Source organism: Nannobrachium achirus (genome assembly GCF_963921795.1).
Source record: "Nannobrachium achirus genome assembly, chromosome: 18".
NCBI classification, from domain to species: Eukaryota; Metazoa; Chordata; class Actinopteri; order Myctophiformes; family Myctophidae; genus Nannobrachium; species Nannobrachium achirus.
In genome coordinates, this window is record NC_137825.1 from 31,313,426 (window position 1) to 31,330,426 (window position 17,001).

The 17,001-nt window shown below is 42.3% G+C and overlaps 1 protein-coding gene across 1 annotated transcript in view; it reads right to left on the bottom strand.

The window, feature by feature from the left end:
• Nucleotides 1–1,432: 1,432 nt before the first annotated feature.
• rab40b (RAB40B, member RAS oncogene family) overlaps nt 1,433–17,001 on the bottom strand; it is a 41,647-nt gene continuing 26,078 nt past the window's right edge. Inside the window, exons 3-6 of the mRNA XM_080748053.1 lie at nt 8,479–8,539; nt 6,299–6,376; nt 5,417–5,639; nt 1,433–3,877 (exon numbers count right to left, since the gene is read on the bottom strand). Of these exons, the coding sequence (XP_080604179.1) occupies nt 3,501–3,877; nt 5,417–5,639; nt 6,299–6,376; nt 8,479–8,539 (739 nt within the window). The 3' untranslated portion in view covers nt 1,433–3,500. The remainder of the gene's footprint in view (nt 3,878–5,416; nt 5,640–6,298; nt 6,377–8,478; nt 8,540–17,001) is intronic.

Below are 17,001 nucleotides of genomic sequence, written 5' to 3' on the forward strand. Positions count from 1 at the left end.
CCCAATTACTGAATGTCAGTCTACAGGCTTCCTTCGGAATATGTATGGCACTGATTTATTATGACACTATATAATATGGCATATTAGGAGTCCACTAGTATTAGTGGTTATCAAATCTTTTATTTGCAAGAACCCTCCATAACTCTGACAGTGTTCAAATGAAACCAAATGGACCCGTATAGGGTCTATTTGGTTTCATTTGAACACTACCAAGCTTTCGCAAAGGGAACCAAATGTTTTGGCAGTAAAGACCAAATATATAGTATAGTATATAGTTTGGCAGTAAAGACCAAATCTATAAAGAACACAATATTTCTCTGTGCTGCAGTATTGTATTTTTTGTTAAATGGTTTTAATAACCCTGTCCAAATGAAGGATTTAATTTCTAAAGACTTTTGAAGATCATTCAGTCAGAAAAGTTGAAAAGTACGGCAGAGACATGCTGATAAAACTATTTGCAATGTAGAGAATTTACTATTATGTATATTGATATATTTATTTTCCATTAAGTCCACTTGATAAGAAGAAAGGCAAGTTAGATCACACAAACTGAGTTGTCTTAAAAAGTTGTTCTGCTAGATTTTGCTCCATGGAAACACTGCATGCATGTTTAAAAGAGTATTACATAAGAACATCTCAATATTCTAGACTAGAGCACATAAAACAAGAATGAGAAAAACTTCTAAAGTGTAAACCACTTTTTACAGAATGTGCTTAAAGGAGCACTTCGCAGATTTTCAATCTATCTTTCTTTAAATATATAATAATTTTTCAAATGGCCAAAATGTATAGAGGGCTGAAGTGGTTAATGTATGTTTCGTAATAATCAAAATCTACAAAGTAGCTAGTAACTAACGTTTTCAAATAATTTTAGTGGAGTAAAAGTACAATATTTTCCTCTGAGATGTAGTAGAGTAGAAATTAAAGTACTGAAAATTGGAAATACTCCAGCAAAGTAACAATTTCTCACAATTATAGTTTACTACTACCTCCTGTCTGCAGACAGTATGTTCTGAATTAATTCTGTTGTAACCTTACTTGACACAACTATTGTTGGAACCCCTTCAAGTTGCAGCTTGGCTGGTCCTCACTTTGAGAACCACTAAAATGACATGTACCGGTACATGCAATATTGGAAGTATGATTGAATTTGTGTTATTATTATGAATATATTGAAGGGAATCACGCCGTTAAGAAGAAATCATTAAGGAACTTTAAAATCTTAAAGGATCCCAACCCTAGACACAACCATGTGAAGTTATACATTAGTTGCTTTATTTATCTATAAAAGACCAGACTATTTTAAAGACCAAATCATTGTTGGATCAGATTTATTGGAAAGGTGTGCATTATTAAACATTAAGAATCTGTGCAAAATAGTGTTGAGTGACGTCCTCACATCAATACACAATCCAAGTCTTTGGTGGCGGGTTACTCGTGTCACCAGGAGAGGAAGGAAATACAGTCACTGTACAATATAAAGAACGCTTACAAAGCCAAACAAATAATACATCAACATTGTATCAAACAGCAAGATTTCTATTATACAATATCGTACAAAATAGTATAGTATGTACAAGTTTCAGAGCTGGTTGGTATACAGTGGCTGAAAGGACCAGGATTCACCAGATGAGGGGAGTTATATTTCAGAAAAAAGCTAAGTTGTTGTTTTTATGTTTTAAAAAAAAAAGAGGATAATCCGTATTAGCCTGGGGTTCCAGACCACAACACCGCCCCCTGTTGGTGGTGGTGGAAAACGAAGTGTGTGAAAGAGGCTGGCAGCACCAGTCTAAAACAGTCACTGGTTCTCAAACATTGTCATGTCAGGGACCCATAAATACCCATACATTGATAAAAAAAAAACATAATAATCAAAAAATGCATAATCCAGATTTGTCAATTATTTAAAAAATGTGTCCAAAATAGCAGAGAAAGCATCTGTGCCCTTTTAGATTTTAGCGTTGGTTGTTCAAAAATAGCAGATCTACAAGCTGACAGCACTCACAGAACTACTGATTTGGAAGGCATTTGTAGAATCGGCTTCAGGTCTTACCAGGTTAACAAACCTCGCTTCAAGTTCAAACCCCCTGGAAGCCCTTCAAGGACCCCACTTTGAGAACCACGGAGGTGTTTCAATGCACTGGAAGTTCTGTACAGTGTGTGTGTGTGTGTGTGTGTGTGTGTGTGTGTGTGTGTGTGTGTGTGTGTGTGTGTGTGTGCGCGCGCGTGTGTGCGTGTGTGCATGTACGTGTGCATGATGATGTGCATTTCAAATTGAACATGTTTATTTTACACTGTGGCACAAAAGGTGTCAGCTGTCTACTCGTAGAACATCATTTTTCTGCCAGCACTTTTATAGATAGATTGCCCTCGTCTTTTTTTTTATATTGATGACGTCACTCTCTATCGCCCCAAAACACACAGTTCCACTTGGCTGTGACTGCACAGGAAAGCCACGCCCCTTATTAGAGCCCACCTACAAAACATCCTGAGGTGAGGGTTGCACAAACAATAAAACAGTGATTCTCATCCTTTTCAGGCTGCGTCCCCCAAAATAATCAGATTTTAACTGACGAGCACTAAGATTTGGGGAATTACAATTTGTATAACACGTTGTGAGCATGTAGATCGCCAATGTTTAATTTGTCATTTTAGAGGTATTAAAAAGTCCTTAAATTGTCATTTTAGAAATGTGCATATACTACACAATGTTGCACATTTAGTTAATCATCTAGGGACCCCCCATAATAATTTGGGGACCCACAGGTTGAGAATCACTGCTTTAGGCCACAGGCCTCCATTTGATACAGATTTTAAATCTCTGGGGCCCCAATCTACACTGTACCAGTGTTAATTTAACTCTGAGAGAGTGCACAAATGGAACTCAATTGATGAAATCGATCCCAGGCCAGCTGGTTCTCAACGTCGGATCCGGGGACCTTGCAGGGTCTGTAACTCTAAGAGTGTTCAGATGGAACCAATGGAACCAAATTGACTCGTAAAGGTCCATTTGATTCCATCTGTCCACTCTCATAGTTAAATTAACATTGATATGACAGTGTACATTGGGGGTTTCCAGAAATGAATGGTATCAAATGAAGGTCCGTGGCCTAATGCATATCAAATTGGTCCATGAAAGATCCATGAAATTAAAAATCACTGTACCACACCACTGACGGGACGACAGTTTTCTGATTGGGTTACTAGGCTGGTATTCAAATGATAGACAAGCCAGTCGGCCAATCATGTGAAGTCTCTCTGCTCTGGGAGCCGGTGCTACTGCGGGACTAAAACTCACCTTTTTTTCTGCTCACAACGCATCGCTTCGCGCCATGTTGTGAGCTTATAGATCGCTATTTTCACTACTTTTAAACATTTGTTTTCTAATTTATGGAATTTCTTAGATTGAAGTTTTGTGAAAATGTTTTGTGGAAACAAAAAAACGAATGTGTCTGCGACCCATAAAATGGGTCCCGACCCACTGTTGGGGAAACAGTCTTTTAGGATATCTTACAGCTGTTCCGCGAGCAGCTCTGCGGGCTGAGGGGGGAGGGCGGGGGAGGCTGCGGGCGGATGAGCTTGGGTTTCTTCAGCAGCGCCCCTCCTCCGCTCCTCCTGGCGGTGGCGCTGTGAGCGGCGGCCGTGGCGGCGGCCGGGGTGGTGTTGGTGGTGGTGGTGTTGGTGTTGTTGGTGGTGGCGTTGGTGCGGGCGGTGACAGAGTAGGAGCGGCCGTGCATCATGCGGGCGTTGAGGCCGTTGGCCACGCTGAAGGACTTGAGGTGCGACTTGAGCGCCGGGGGGAGGGGCAGCTTGTCCACCAGGTGGACGGGGGTGCAGGAGACGATGGAGCGACAGCACAGGTCCTGTAAGCTGAGGACTGAGAGGAGAGGAGAGAGTCAGCACATGTCCTGTAAGCTGAGGACTGAGAGGAGAGGAGAGTCAGCACAGGTCCTGTAAGCTGAGGACTGAGAGGAGAGAGGAGAGTCAGCACAGGTCCTGTAAGCTGAGGACTGAGAGGAGAGGAGAGTCAGCACAGGTCCTGTAAGCTGAGGACTGAGAGGAGAGAGGAGAGTCAGCACGGGTCCTGTAAGCTGAGGACTGAGAGGAGAGAGGAGAGTCAGCACAGGTCCTGTAAGCTGAGGACTGAGAGGAGAGAGGAGAGTCAGCACAGGTCCTGTAAGCTGAGGACTGAGAGGAGAGAGGAGAGTCAGCACAGGTCCTGTAAGCTGAGGACTGAGAGGAGAGGAGAGGAGAGGAGAGGAGAGGAGAGGAGAGGAGAGGAGAGGAGAGGAGAGGAGAGGAGAGGAGAGGAGAGGAGAGGAGAGGAGACAAGGCAAGGTAAGGTAAGGCATGGTAACAGAACAGGGTCCCCAGATGATTAGCCTATAAGGTTCTCAAACTTGGGGTCAAATTTCATGATGGATTTCACTTGAAACAGGCTATGCTTCACATGGTCAGTCTGTCTGCAAGATCGTTCTGCCCCTCGTTTTGCCAAATGTCATGTGACTAGAAATAGTAGATAGGTTTTAATGTTGAACACACATTTTCTTTTTCATTTTCCCAACAAAGTGAATTTTTCAGATAGGAGGTTTTGCGTTTTGGCCATCGATATGTTTATTTTGGGGGTCACGGCCTAAAAACAACCCCTGGCTTAACTCAACAGTAAACAAACCAACATACAACATAAGTGTATAGAGGGTATCTGCACATTTCTAAAGTGACAATTTAAGGACGTTTAAGACCCTATACCTCTAAAATGAAAAATTAAACATTGGCCATATTGTCAAATATTAAAGCCATAAATTGTGAAAATAGCCAATCTACATGCTCACAATGCCTTGCAGCAACGCGAGGGCTTGTAGATTGGCTATTTTCGGCAAAGAGGTTTGGTGTAGAAGAAAAAAGAGCAGACCAGTTACAGAGCCAATAGTCATGTTTACAAAGTATTTGGGGTTTAAGTGGTTAATGTCTGAAAACCCACATTTAACATGAATCCAATATGTCCCTGCTTAATCTCTCTCTCAGCTAAAACATCGAAGACCTCTGGTGTAGAGGGAAATGGGGGTTAAGGCAGGTAGGTGAGATGGAGGAATGGAACGCTGAAGTGAGAAGCCAATGGAAATTTAACCATGAGTTATAATGAAAAGTCCACCAGGGGGCATCCTTGTGTAAAGAATCCATATAGTTAACCATTTAAAGTTTAAATGGTGAAAAATACACCATGTATCAGGTTACCCCGCTGTTCAGAATGTCATCCTGTTTCAAGGTTACAATAGTTTGGGGTTTATCATTATAGTTTAGTTTTGGCAAAAATAGAATTTTGACAAAAATGTCCACCACAAGCCAGCATGGCCCCTGCAACTGCCATCCCCCTGTTGCCCCGAACGACGCTCCCCCCCCCCCCCGGTGTTGGTACCTTTGTTGGGCTTCCAGAGGCGCTCCATGCCGTGCCTCATCAGGACGATGCGGGCCAGCTCTGTGAAGGACTCGGTGACGTTGAAGTTGCACAGCGGGCTCACCTCGAAGAAGGTGACGCCCAGGCGCTCGGCGTACAGCTGGGCCTGCTCCGTGGTCACCTGTCGCTTGTACGCCAGGTGCAGCCGGTTGCCCACCAGGATCTTGGGTACGCCTGGCGCGTGCTGGGCAGGACGGGACGAGGGAGAAGGAGAAGAAGAGAGAGGGGATGTCGCCATAATCAATATATCCCCAACATCCATTATCCTGGGGCGGAACATTTGCCAAAAATTGCCGATCTACATGATGCGTTGTGAGTTTGTAGATCGGCTATTTTTTGGCAAAAAGATTTGGTAGAGAGTGAAAAAAAAGACTGTATCAAGTACGTATATTATAGGTACGTTTTACCTATAGAGGGTTTAAGTGGTACCGGATATGCAGCTTGGCAAATAAAAGGTGAATTGATCCCAGTGCATGACAGAGAACGATTTCACAATGAATTAAATCTCCACGATACGATTATCATGAGTGTTCTTTATCACGATAAACGATAATATCACTTATGGTCCCATCCCTGATCCATGATGATGATGATGATGATGATGATGATGATGATTACTCTCAGTGGGTAGTATTATTTTACACAGGCACAAGTAAACAACAGACTGCCACACTTGATAAAATGTGCCTGCTGCTGATTAACAATAATACATTGCACCTGTGCTGACCTACTGAAGTTAGTTTAAAGTAATTTAATAACAGAATAATCAACGCATAGAGACATTTGTGAATTTACGACAGACAGACAGATGCTGTAGAATAGATATTGTAGATATCCACTCACTTCATCAATCTCTTTAATCCATCTGTCGATCCCATCAAAGGACCAGCGATTGGTGATGTCATAGACTAAAATCACACCCTGAGACAGAGAGGGGTGGGGGGGGGGGCAAATACAGTAGATATAAAGGAGAGAAGGTACAGAAAGGAAAAGAGGAGAGTGGATTAGCTAATTTATTTTGGAGGAGAATACCTCTCACACACACGCGCACACACAAGGAAAGACAAAGACTTATGCATGCACGCACGCACGCACGCACGCACGCACGCACGCACGCACGCACACACACACACACACACACACACACACACACACACACACACACACACACACACACACACACACACACACACACACACACAGGAAAAGTGCCTTTGTGGTTGGCTGTGGTGATGGTGTGTATGTTCATATTGTTGCCATGGTAACATCATCTCTTTCAGCTGTGCTCAGCCGTTGGAGCCGAAGAGGAACTTTTTACAACCATTTACAAAAACACTTGAGCACTGACCTCATCTCATTCAACTCTATCTCTAATCTCAATCTAGCCCGTAGCACCACTTATGCAATGGTTCAAATGTCATTTAGAGAGCATGTTATTTAGAAAGATGCTCGGAATCTATGAAAAAGACCACTATTGTATATTGGCCCTGCTTCATCTCTCTCAACTAAGGGGTCCTAAAATGTTGAAGACCCCTGCTGTAGAGCAGTGGTTCTTAACCTGTGGGTCGGGACCCTGAGGGGAGTCCCCAAATGATTTTGGAGGGTCCCCAGATGATTAACTTAATGTGCAACATTGTTTTCTCACTCAACAGTAAACAAACCAACATAAAGTTTAAGTGTATAGAGGGTATATGCACATTTCTAAAGTGACAATTTAAGGACGTTTTAATACTTCCAAAATGACAAATTAATTGTCAAATATTTGAGGCAGAAATTGTGAAAATAGACGATCTATGTAGATCGGCTATTTTCACAATAGAACCGTGTTATACAAAATGTAATGCCTCAACTCTGCTCGTCAGGGTGGGGGGGGGTCCCCAGTTAAAATAGGATTATTTTGGGGGTTGTGGCTTGAAAAGGTCGAGAACCACTGCTGTAGAGGGGAAAAAGGGAGGGGGCCTAGCGTAGAGCCCTGGGGGGAACCCCTGGTCAACAAAGTATAGAGGTCGAGTGGTTAAGACAACATAACTGTACGTCAAACTGTATCTTGTGTGTTCTGGAACAGCCTTGTTTTGTTTTGATTTCATGTGTTTTTATGAGCGGGCAGAGGAAACGGCCGCCCTGCTGCTGCTGCTGCGAGCATGTTTTCAGCCTACAGTATATGGGGTCCTGACGCTGTCCCACCCGTGTTGATATTATGTTCTCTATACCCCACCCACCCTGTCTGTCTCTCCCTTTCTGTTTCACTCCGCTTATCTCCTTCTCTCTTTCCCTCTCTCACCGCCTCTACCTCTCCCTCTCTCTCTCTCTCTATCTGTCCCCCCCCAATCTCTGTTTTCAGGAAAAGGCCACGGTCCAAGAGCTGTTTCTCTGCAGCTGCTGTTGGCCCGAACAGTCAAGTTCACGTCAGTTCATTTACAAAGCACTTACCCAGCATCTGTGTCATATTCAATTTGAGTGTGTTTACTGTATTATAGCATCATCAAGTTTTTCAGAAAGGTCTTAGAACAGTGGTTTTCAAAAAGAGCAGATGTACAAGCTCACAGCGCATCGCATCACGCCATGCTGTGAGCTTGTAGCCTACATGTGCTATTAATGTTTAAAAAAAAATCAAAATCCTGAAAGTGTTTGAAAAAATGTTTCATAATTTCATAATTTTTTTACACACATCTTCTCTTCTTGGGGGGGGGGTCCCTGACACGATGGGGGTCAGATGGGGGTCCACGGTCAAATGCATATCATTTTGTTGGTCCTTGGCACGACAAGGTTTGAGAACGACTCATTTAGAAGGAATCTGTAGAATCTGAGTCAGGTCTTAATGGGTTAAATAAGAAAAGTTGACAAAAGTTCTGTGCCCAAGCGTGGATGCGCGTGCAAACGCGCACACGCACACACACACACGCACGCACGCACACACGCACGCACGCACACACACACACACACACACACACACACACACACACACACACACACACACACACACACACACACACACACACACACACACACACACACACACTTACCTGCGCTCCTCTAGAATATGACCTGAAGATGGTGCAGAATCGACCCTGGCCAGACGTGTCCCTGAAACAACACACAGACAGGGGTCAAAGGTTGAAAAGTCAGACCAGTTCAACAGTTCCTCTCACATTACTGTACTGTTTAACCACATGAACCCTAGCATCACTGTTCTGGTTAATAAAATCAAACCTCGGTTCGAAGTGGAGCGGTGAATTTGAGCAGCTGTACCCTATGTGAGTGAGTGAGTGAGTGAGTGAGTAAACTGTGCCTGTGAGTGAGTGGTGAGTGTGCCTGGCCTGCACAAAACAGCGCCCCTCCTTTAACTAGTGTGTTGTGTGTGGCCACTCAAGGTATTGCCAGGCTACGGACATGGCCAGCCAGCCACCCACCCAGCCAGCCACCCAGCCACCCACATACCCACGGACAAACCTGTCTATTGGGAGCGCTTTCACCGCTCCAATAATGATAACTATTTGATCCCGCAGGGGAAACTACATTTTCAGCTTCACCCAGCTGATTGCTGCCCAAGGGGTTCTGACCAGTTAAGGTTTAAAATGGTACATTTATATATCGCCTTTATCTAAGGTGCTTGTGCATTGCATTCATCCAAGCGGTATAGGAAACCATGCAACCAGCTCACCGGGAGCAACTGGGGTCCAGTGTCTTGCCCAATGACACTTCGACATGTTGACAGGAGGAGCCGGGATTTGAACCGCATGCACCAACGGAACATTGGCCAACCTGCTCTACCTCCTGAGCTACAGCCATTAAATGTTCAGTGTTTTTTGCTCAGGCACACCTCAACTCATTGCCGAGGCTCAAACCTTGGACCTTCCATTTCCCAGGTGGCCTCATCTCTACCTATTTGGCTATGGCTGCCAACAGGTGGTTTAACCAGTTGAACCGCTGCATCCAAACTCAGCATGGGACCGACTCTGGGTCTATGAGGGGGCTCCGCAGCTGAATTATTGACACACAGATCTATAACTCCGATCTGTAACAGAACCGTAAGAGTGTGATGTGTACACTAGAGGATGACATTTGACAGGAATTCCCATGGGTCCCGTGGGATTCCCGCAGGACAGGAGTCAAATTTGTATTAATGCCAGGATCGGGACGGGACAGGAATGAAAATCAACAGGAGTGGGCAGGAGCGGGAATAATCCCAGACCAGTTCATCAAATCGCAGAAATAAATTGCACAGGAAAGTGAGGTCTTTGAACTGTGAACATTATAAAATTATACATTATATAATAATAAACATGACTAGAAAAAAGCCCCCTGCGGGGGCCTGGCCCCTTATGTAAAAGTCCCCTGTACTCAAGAGATGGATACAGTCCAGAGGGCAGCTAAGCAATACAAATGTAGGATAGCTCAACATTAAATATGCAGTTTGTTCCAAAATGCAAAATGGTGTAAAATGTTGAGTCTGTAAGATATATACAATAGTTTCAGAAATACAAACCCCTCAGGTACAGGGTGGCCTGCTCTGTTTTGGCTGGGTGGGTTATAATAAGATAGAAAAAAAGCACCCCCTGGGCGTTTGTTTAGGTGGCATGGGATGTGTAGTGTAGTAGGAAAGGCAAAGTTAAAGTTGTACTATGTAACTTTTTTTATAAAACAAATCTTAAAATTCTCCTAACTATTAAATCACAAAAGTTTTAGAAGATCCGCGCCGTGAATTTCAGCCTGTAAAGCCTTCTCTATATGTAAACTGAGATCCTTGCCGTGGACCGGATCTCGCGCCAAAATTGCGTCATCACACTACCGGCCAATCACAGCGAGGGTTATACAACTGCCGGCCAATCACAGCGCATCTTGAAGTGGGGTCGGTAATACTCGCTATGGCAGCCATATTTGTTGTCGCCCGTTTGTACCATCCCTTCTCTAGGTAATTTCGCCTACCAGGCAGGGTGAAGGAGTCCGTATCTCTGGAATTACTGAACGTACAGGAACAAGGGACCCCTTAAAAGATAGATCTCAGCGAGGTGGAGGCGCGGGGGTCTGAAGGTACGAAAAACGGACGAAAGACGCGGACGCGACCGCGGTTTGCTATAGGGCTAATGACCACTAGTTGGGCAACTTACACAGTATGGCTTTAAATATTATGTTGAAATAAAGTGTACAATGGTAGGCCTACTGTTGAATAGTTTTTTTTTAAATTATGAAGTTGTTGTAGAACATGGAATGATTTTGGCATCGGTAGCCTAATACTTTTGTGCTTTTACTCAAGTAACACATTCGAACACACACGTTACTTGTAACAGAGTACTTTTACCTAAGTAGAAACATTTCAGTACTTTTCCACTCGCAGCGTCAACGGACGTTGCCGTTGGTGTTATACACCGAATCGTGAACTATAGAAAACGGTGCCTGCGATGTTTTGATGTTTTAAATCATGTTTATGTCATTTCTACACAGATGTTGTTTGTTTTAGGTAATTTCTACACACGTTGTTGTTCATAGCCAGAGCCGTTTCTGGGCCCATGGGGGCCCTAAGCGTGATTCTGCTATGGGGCCTTGAAAAAATAGGCCTAATATTTTTTATCATTTTTTAATCCATTTTATAATGGAAATATATATATATATAAAATATATATATATAAATGAATAAATAAAAAACTACAACAACAGGCAACGTATTTTTGCTATGTTTGAAAAATAATAGGCCTAATATTTTTTATAATTTCTTAATCCATTTTATAATGGAAATATATATATATATAAATACAAATATATATATAAATGAATAAATAAAAAACGACAACAACAGGCAACGTATTTTTGCTATGTTTGATTTGTTCTTTTCTTATTTAAATAAAAAAATGAAAACTTCCCCATGGGGTGCTGGAACACCTGCAGCACCCCTAGTTCCCACGCACTGGCAGAGTCCTGCACAGTGGCCACTGTGCCAAATTCACTTTCACTTTCAGCGGTGTGGATGCTCGGAAGCAAAGAAAGTCACCACAGTTTGATTTGATCATTCCTTAGTCAATTATGAAGGGATTTCAAAAATTAAAACGTCTCCATATTGCAGTACTTATTTTCTGCAGAAGCGCACGCCAGCGCACACACACACACATTGATTGATTGCTTGCTTGCTTTATAGTTTGCATAAAAAGCAGAAAGTACACACACGTCACACACACAGTACGGGTCCTAACAGGTCCTCTTGGGTTATATACATGATGATTACAGTCCCGTGTCCGGAGTGTTCCGAGGGAAATGCGACCATGCGCACAGAAAGACAGAGTGGAACAGTTATTGTGGGATTAATTATGACACATGTGGGCACATGACGAAATTAGATAGGTCCTTTGTTGCTAGCTGCATTAAGGTTGTCATTGCAGGAAAGTCAGAAAGGGTAAAGTAGAAGGTTTAAAGCACGCTATTCCTATCATATGTTATACTGTGCCGCTGCTCTCTCTCAACTGCCCCCCCCCCCATCTCCTCCATCTCTGCATCTCTGCTTGCAGGCAGTGTTTGTTTACGCCCATTTGTGACGTGAATCGCGTCGTCGGTCAACTATGGCTTGTGCAATATAAGGCCCAAAAAAAAATAAACATTTTGGCATTATATGAGAAGTAGAGACACATCTGAAGGTGATAAAGTTGATGTTGGGCAAGGTACATGCGTTATTGATTTTTGTATTATGTTTTTTAGACAATTGAACAACTGCTGAACGTGGAGTTACAGATGGAAACACACACAAACACACAAACAAACACACTATCTTTTGGGGCGATTCTAATAAAGGTGTGGGATATCAAATATAATATGGATCAAAATGGAAAAACATCTGCACGATTTTTTTATTTTTATTTTTTTTCGGGAGCGGGATGTGAACGGGAGTGATTTTGACCAGGAGCGGGATGGGACCAGGAGTCATTGTACAGGAGTGGGACAGGACAGGATTTATTTTTTTACTCTGGCCCAGGATTGGGATGGGACAGGATTTTTTCTGCGGGAGTGGGACGGGACAGGAGTGAAAATCCACTCCCGTGTCATCCTCTAGTGTACACAGATCTATTGAGGTCTCTAGGAGCATGATCTCAGTTTCACTCTCAGAGTTATGGGGGTCCGCGGATTATAATTCCTGTAGAACTGAGGGTCATTGCAGTTCAATTATGCATAAATTATGGCGGAGTGCGAACCAAAACATGCAAAAACAACTGACATGGCAAAACAGAGAGAGAGCGGAATAAATTCAAAATAAATAAGATAAAACTAAATAAAATGTCATACAAAAGACTATGACTAAAACTACAGTACATCTGAATTGTCTGTCAAAGTTAACACTGGCATCAGGAGGTGAGTCTTAATTTGTGGCATTTCTCTGTGCTTTTATTCCTCTGTTTCACCATGTCAGTTGTTTCTTTCTGCATGTCCTCATTGTTTTAGTCCACCATGTGCTTCTGTTTACATCATGTATCTTTTAGTTTCCTGACAGTTTTGTCACATGATCTCCGCCCTGGTTGTTTCAGTGAGCTGTTCAGCATTTGCAATCAGTCCTGCATAACTGTCATTCAGTGAGATAACTCATAAATACATGAAACCGTTTTATTTATAAATAAAATACAAGTGTGAATATTATATTTTTATCTTGCCGTTCAGTCTCTGCTGCATATTACTCCCTGCTCAGCACATTAGAAGACAACAAGCACTTAAGAGCAGGGACTGGGAGACAGATACTGTAACCAACTATTAGAGCAGAGCCCATTGGTGCTGCTGGGGTGGCTGTGAGAGGCAAACAATCCACAGAAATCTTGAATACATAAAAGTAATTTTATTTCCCCTTGGCTAAGTTGGCTGTGGTATACAATAACTCCAGTGACAAACTGCATTAGGCAGCTGCTGGCATGTTAACACGAGCTACGGTGATGCATTCAGATGTTAGACAAGAGTCCACGTGGACTGCTGCTGAGTCATGCCAACTACTGTACTTAACATCCACAGTACATATAGTACAGTACTGTGTGTTACACGTTGTCACTGTCCAGTGGCAAGCTTGTATAGTATACAATTTGCAATTACAATTTACAATTCAGGCATTTGGCAGACGCTCTTAATGCAGAGCGATAGGGCTATCACAATTATTACATAATCGTTCTAATTGCAATGGGAGCTCACAACGCGTCGCGATGCGACACGTTGTGAGCTTATAGATCGGCTATTTCCAGTATCAATGTTCTTTTTTAAGTATAAAGTTGTCAAATATGTCAGTAATTTCAATATTTAGGTTGAGTGTCATATCAACCATGTGCAACTTCAAAGCCTAAAAGCCCAAATGTAATTGTCAAAGACAAAAACACAATTAAATTGTTAATCGCAATTATTTGAGAGAAAATGTATCATCATGTAAAATGTCATAATCGTGACAGTACTACAGAGCGATTTACAATAAGCAAGGACAGCACAAATATATAGAAATAGTAATCTAGGGTTGTAGGTAAACCAAGTCAGTCTAACAGTAGAATAACCAAAAAAATAATCAGTACATTGAAACTATACACACTATAGGATGCCAGGTCAACAATGACCTACAGTAGCATCAGTCTACATAACATGCTATCTAATTACAGTTCAGCCTTTGCATAAAGCCTGCAAGGGCGTCGAGGGCGAGGCTAGGGCAGGTGCTACGACAAGTGTTAAGAGGGCTAAGGTGGAGTCTGAAGAGGTGAGTCTTCAGATTACGGCGGAAGATTGGGAGTGAGTTTACGGTTCTAATTGCAATGGGGAGTTCATTCCACAGTGTGGGTGCCAGAAGGGAGAAGAGTCTGGAACGTGTGGAGTGTTGTCCTGGATGTTTTGTATGTCCAAAACAGTTACTTTTCACAACAGCTGGGAAAAATCACACCTGTGCGAAGTGAGTGGTGCTCACTTTACATGGTATCAAACACGACACATATGTTCATATCGTTGTTGTCGGGTGGACCTTGTTGTATGTCCAAAACCGTTTGTTTTGTATTTATCATTTTTAAAATGATTTAAACTAGTAAAAACAGCCGATCTACAAGCACACAACGCCTCGCACATATGATGAAGCAGTATACTTTGCGAATAAAATGTACAAATGTTAAACTTGGAGATACGAGGTTTCTGCCCGACAGTGACGATATCTCCTTGTATGGGCCGTTCTGTCCGTGACATCAGCTGTGGTGATGTCAGTATCTGCGTACTTTCTATGACGTTAGTTATTGTTAACTCTAAAGGTCCGTTTTACTAAGAATAGAGGGTTTACAGCAGCCCCCCCCCTCCTCCAGCACACTAAAGAGCTAAAGCATCTCATCCTCTTAGACATCAAAGTTTTGGGATGAATAATTTAATACTGACTTGGCTAAAAGCGTAAGCCTTGGTTCTAAAAATACTGCAGGCTGACAGGGAGAGGCATGCAGGCACCCAGGGAGGGTTTCTGGATGCTCAGTGCATGTGTGAAGCTGGGTGTAAAGCTTAGTGTCATATTTCTTTGTTCAGTAAGGGATAATTTGTTTGTTACAAAAAAAAGAAGCTCTATTCTATATTCTGTAAATCATTGCCATTGGTGGCACCGTGTCAAAATAAATATGTGTTATGTAAGTGATATTTGTTGGCTAAAACAAAATGTTTATTTTTAAAAAGAGAGTTTGTTCAGTAACAGCACTTCAGTAAACAGAACATACATTTTCAGGTCAGGATACTAATTTTAACCAGTCAAGAGAGAGAAATCATGCACATGATAAAATTGTAAAGGGTAAACAAAGTGAGAAGACAACATTGGAACTGGAACAATATAACATAAATGGGTGAACAGAGGTTCGATTTTTTATTTTGTAAAGAGCTGCAGCGACTAGGAGACTCTGTTACTGAATAAACACTAAATTGATGATTATTTTATGGATTGGGTAGCCTCGCGTATAGCCAGGCTTAAGGCCCATTCCCACTGGGCCAGATAACAGATATCTGGAGATATTTCTCCAGATATTTTTCCATGCAAAGTGGATGGTAGATACAGATACAAAAAATATTTGCCACAGATAAAAGTATCTGTGGCAAATATCTGTGGTAGACTTTTTTTTTATCTGTATCTACCATCCACTTTGCATGGAAAAATATCTGGAGAAATATCTCCAGATATCTGTTATCTGGCCCAGTGGGAATGGGCCTTTACTCATCTGCGAAGAGAAAAGCCTGGTGACAATATCAGGCAGAGACTGTTCAACTTCCGCTGTGAGAATTTCAACGGAAGACTACAACGCAGGACGTAACTTCCGTTAAACACAGCACTTCCGCCACTTCCGCTAGAACCAACCGGAAGTCATATTGTGGCCAGGGTGTGGATTGGGTGGCCATAGCTGAGGGGTTAGTTTTTTTTCATTCGATTACTCAGGACATGGAAACTTGAGTTACATTGTTTTTTTGTTTATGTCGCATTCCTAAGCCAATAATTTGTGGAGAGTCTTTGTAGGCCCATTGATTCCGGATGGAGACCCAAATGCATTTGGGTCTCCATCCGGAATCAATGGAGGTACATTTATTATAATCAAATCATTGGCTACAAAACCTAAAAAATATGATTGAACTCAAGACTCCATGGGGTGAGTAATCGATATAAAAAAGTAATTTTAACGCCTAATTTCTCCCGGAGCTTCATAGAATGGCTGCTAGTTGTTAGAGGATGGGTAAATGCAGAGGACGACAAATTTCACCTACGTATGAGCATACATACCGGTACATTTCTGAACAATTGAGACCTTTATAAAATACCCGCATCAGGAATATAAACAAAGACATATCACACATGGTTTTTCTGCTCTGCTTTTCGATGCTCACTGTATAATTTATAGAGGTATCTAAAGAGCACACAGTACATACTTAAGTGCAGCACTTGAGTAAATGTACTAATGCGTGATTGTGTGCTGTCATGTGTTGTGCACCGAAAATAGCCGACCTTAAAGCTGACAACGTGTCAGCTTTAAATTTCTAAGTATGATGGGTCTTTATTGCACTCATCATTAATCATATTAGCTGCAGACCTGGCAAGGTATACCGCGTAGAATCAAGAGCCACAACACCAGACTTTTATCTAGCAACTGTCAGACTGTTGAACAACACCGTAAGCCTGTCTCCTGTGCCTTTTCATCGATCTGCTCTTTTCCATTTTGATCTAGGCCTTCTTTTAATCTGCATGACACTGATTTTAACTGATGTCAACAGGCTGCTGCTATTTTCAGGCTCTTTTAAAGCTCCACTGTTTTATTCTGCCTTATTGTTTACTCCTTTAACCCTTTAAGACCTGGAACCACTTTAACCATTATTTTACGCTTTAACTATTAAAAAATAGCAGATCTACAAGCTCGTAGCGCGGCACTTGTAGATCTACTATTTTTGAAAAATCGTGAAATCTTTTGCAAATCTTTGAATATATCTTTTTTAAAGCGAACGTGCCTGGGTTCTAATCCCCTATAAGCACTTGGTACAGTACAGTATGCATATACGACGTGACGTGTGTGGTATACCGGTATGTATGTGCGCTAGTGATGCGCGGA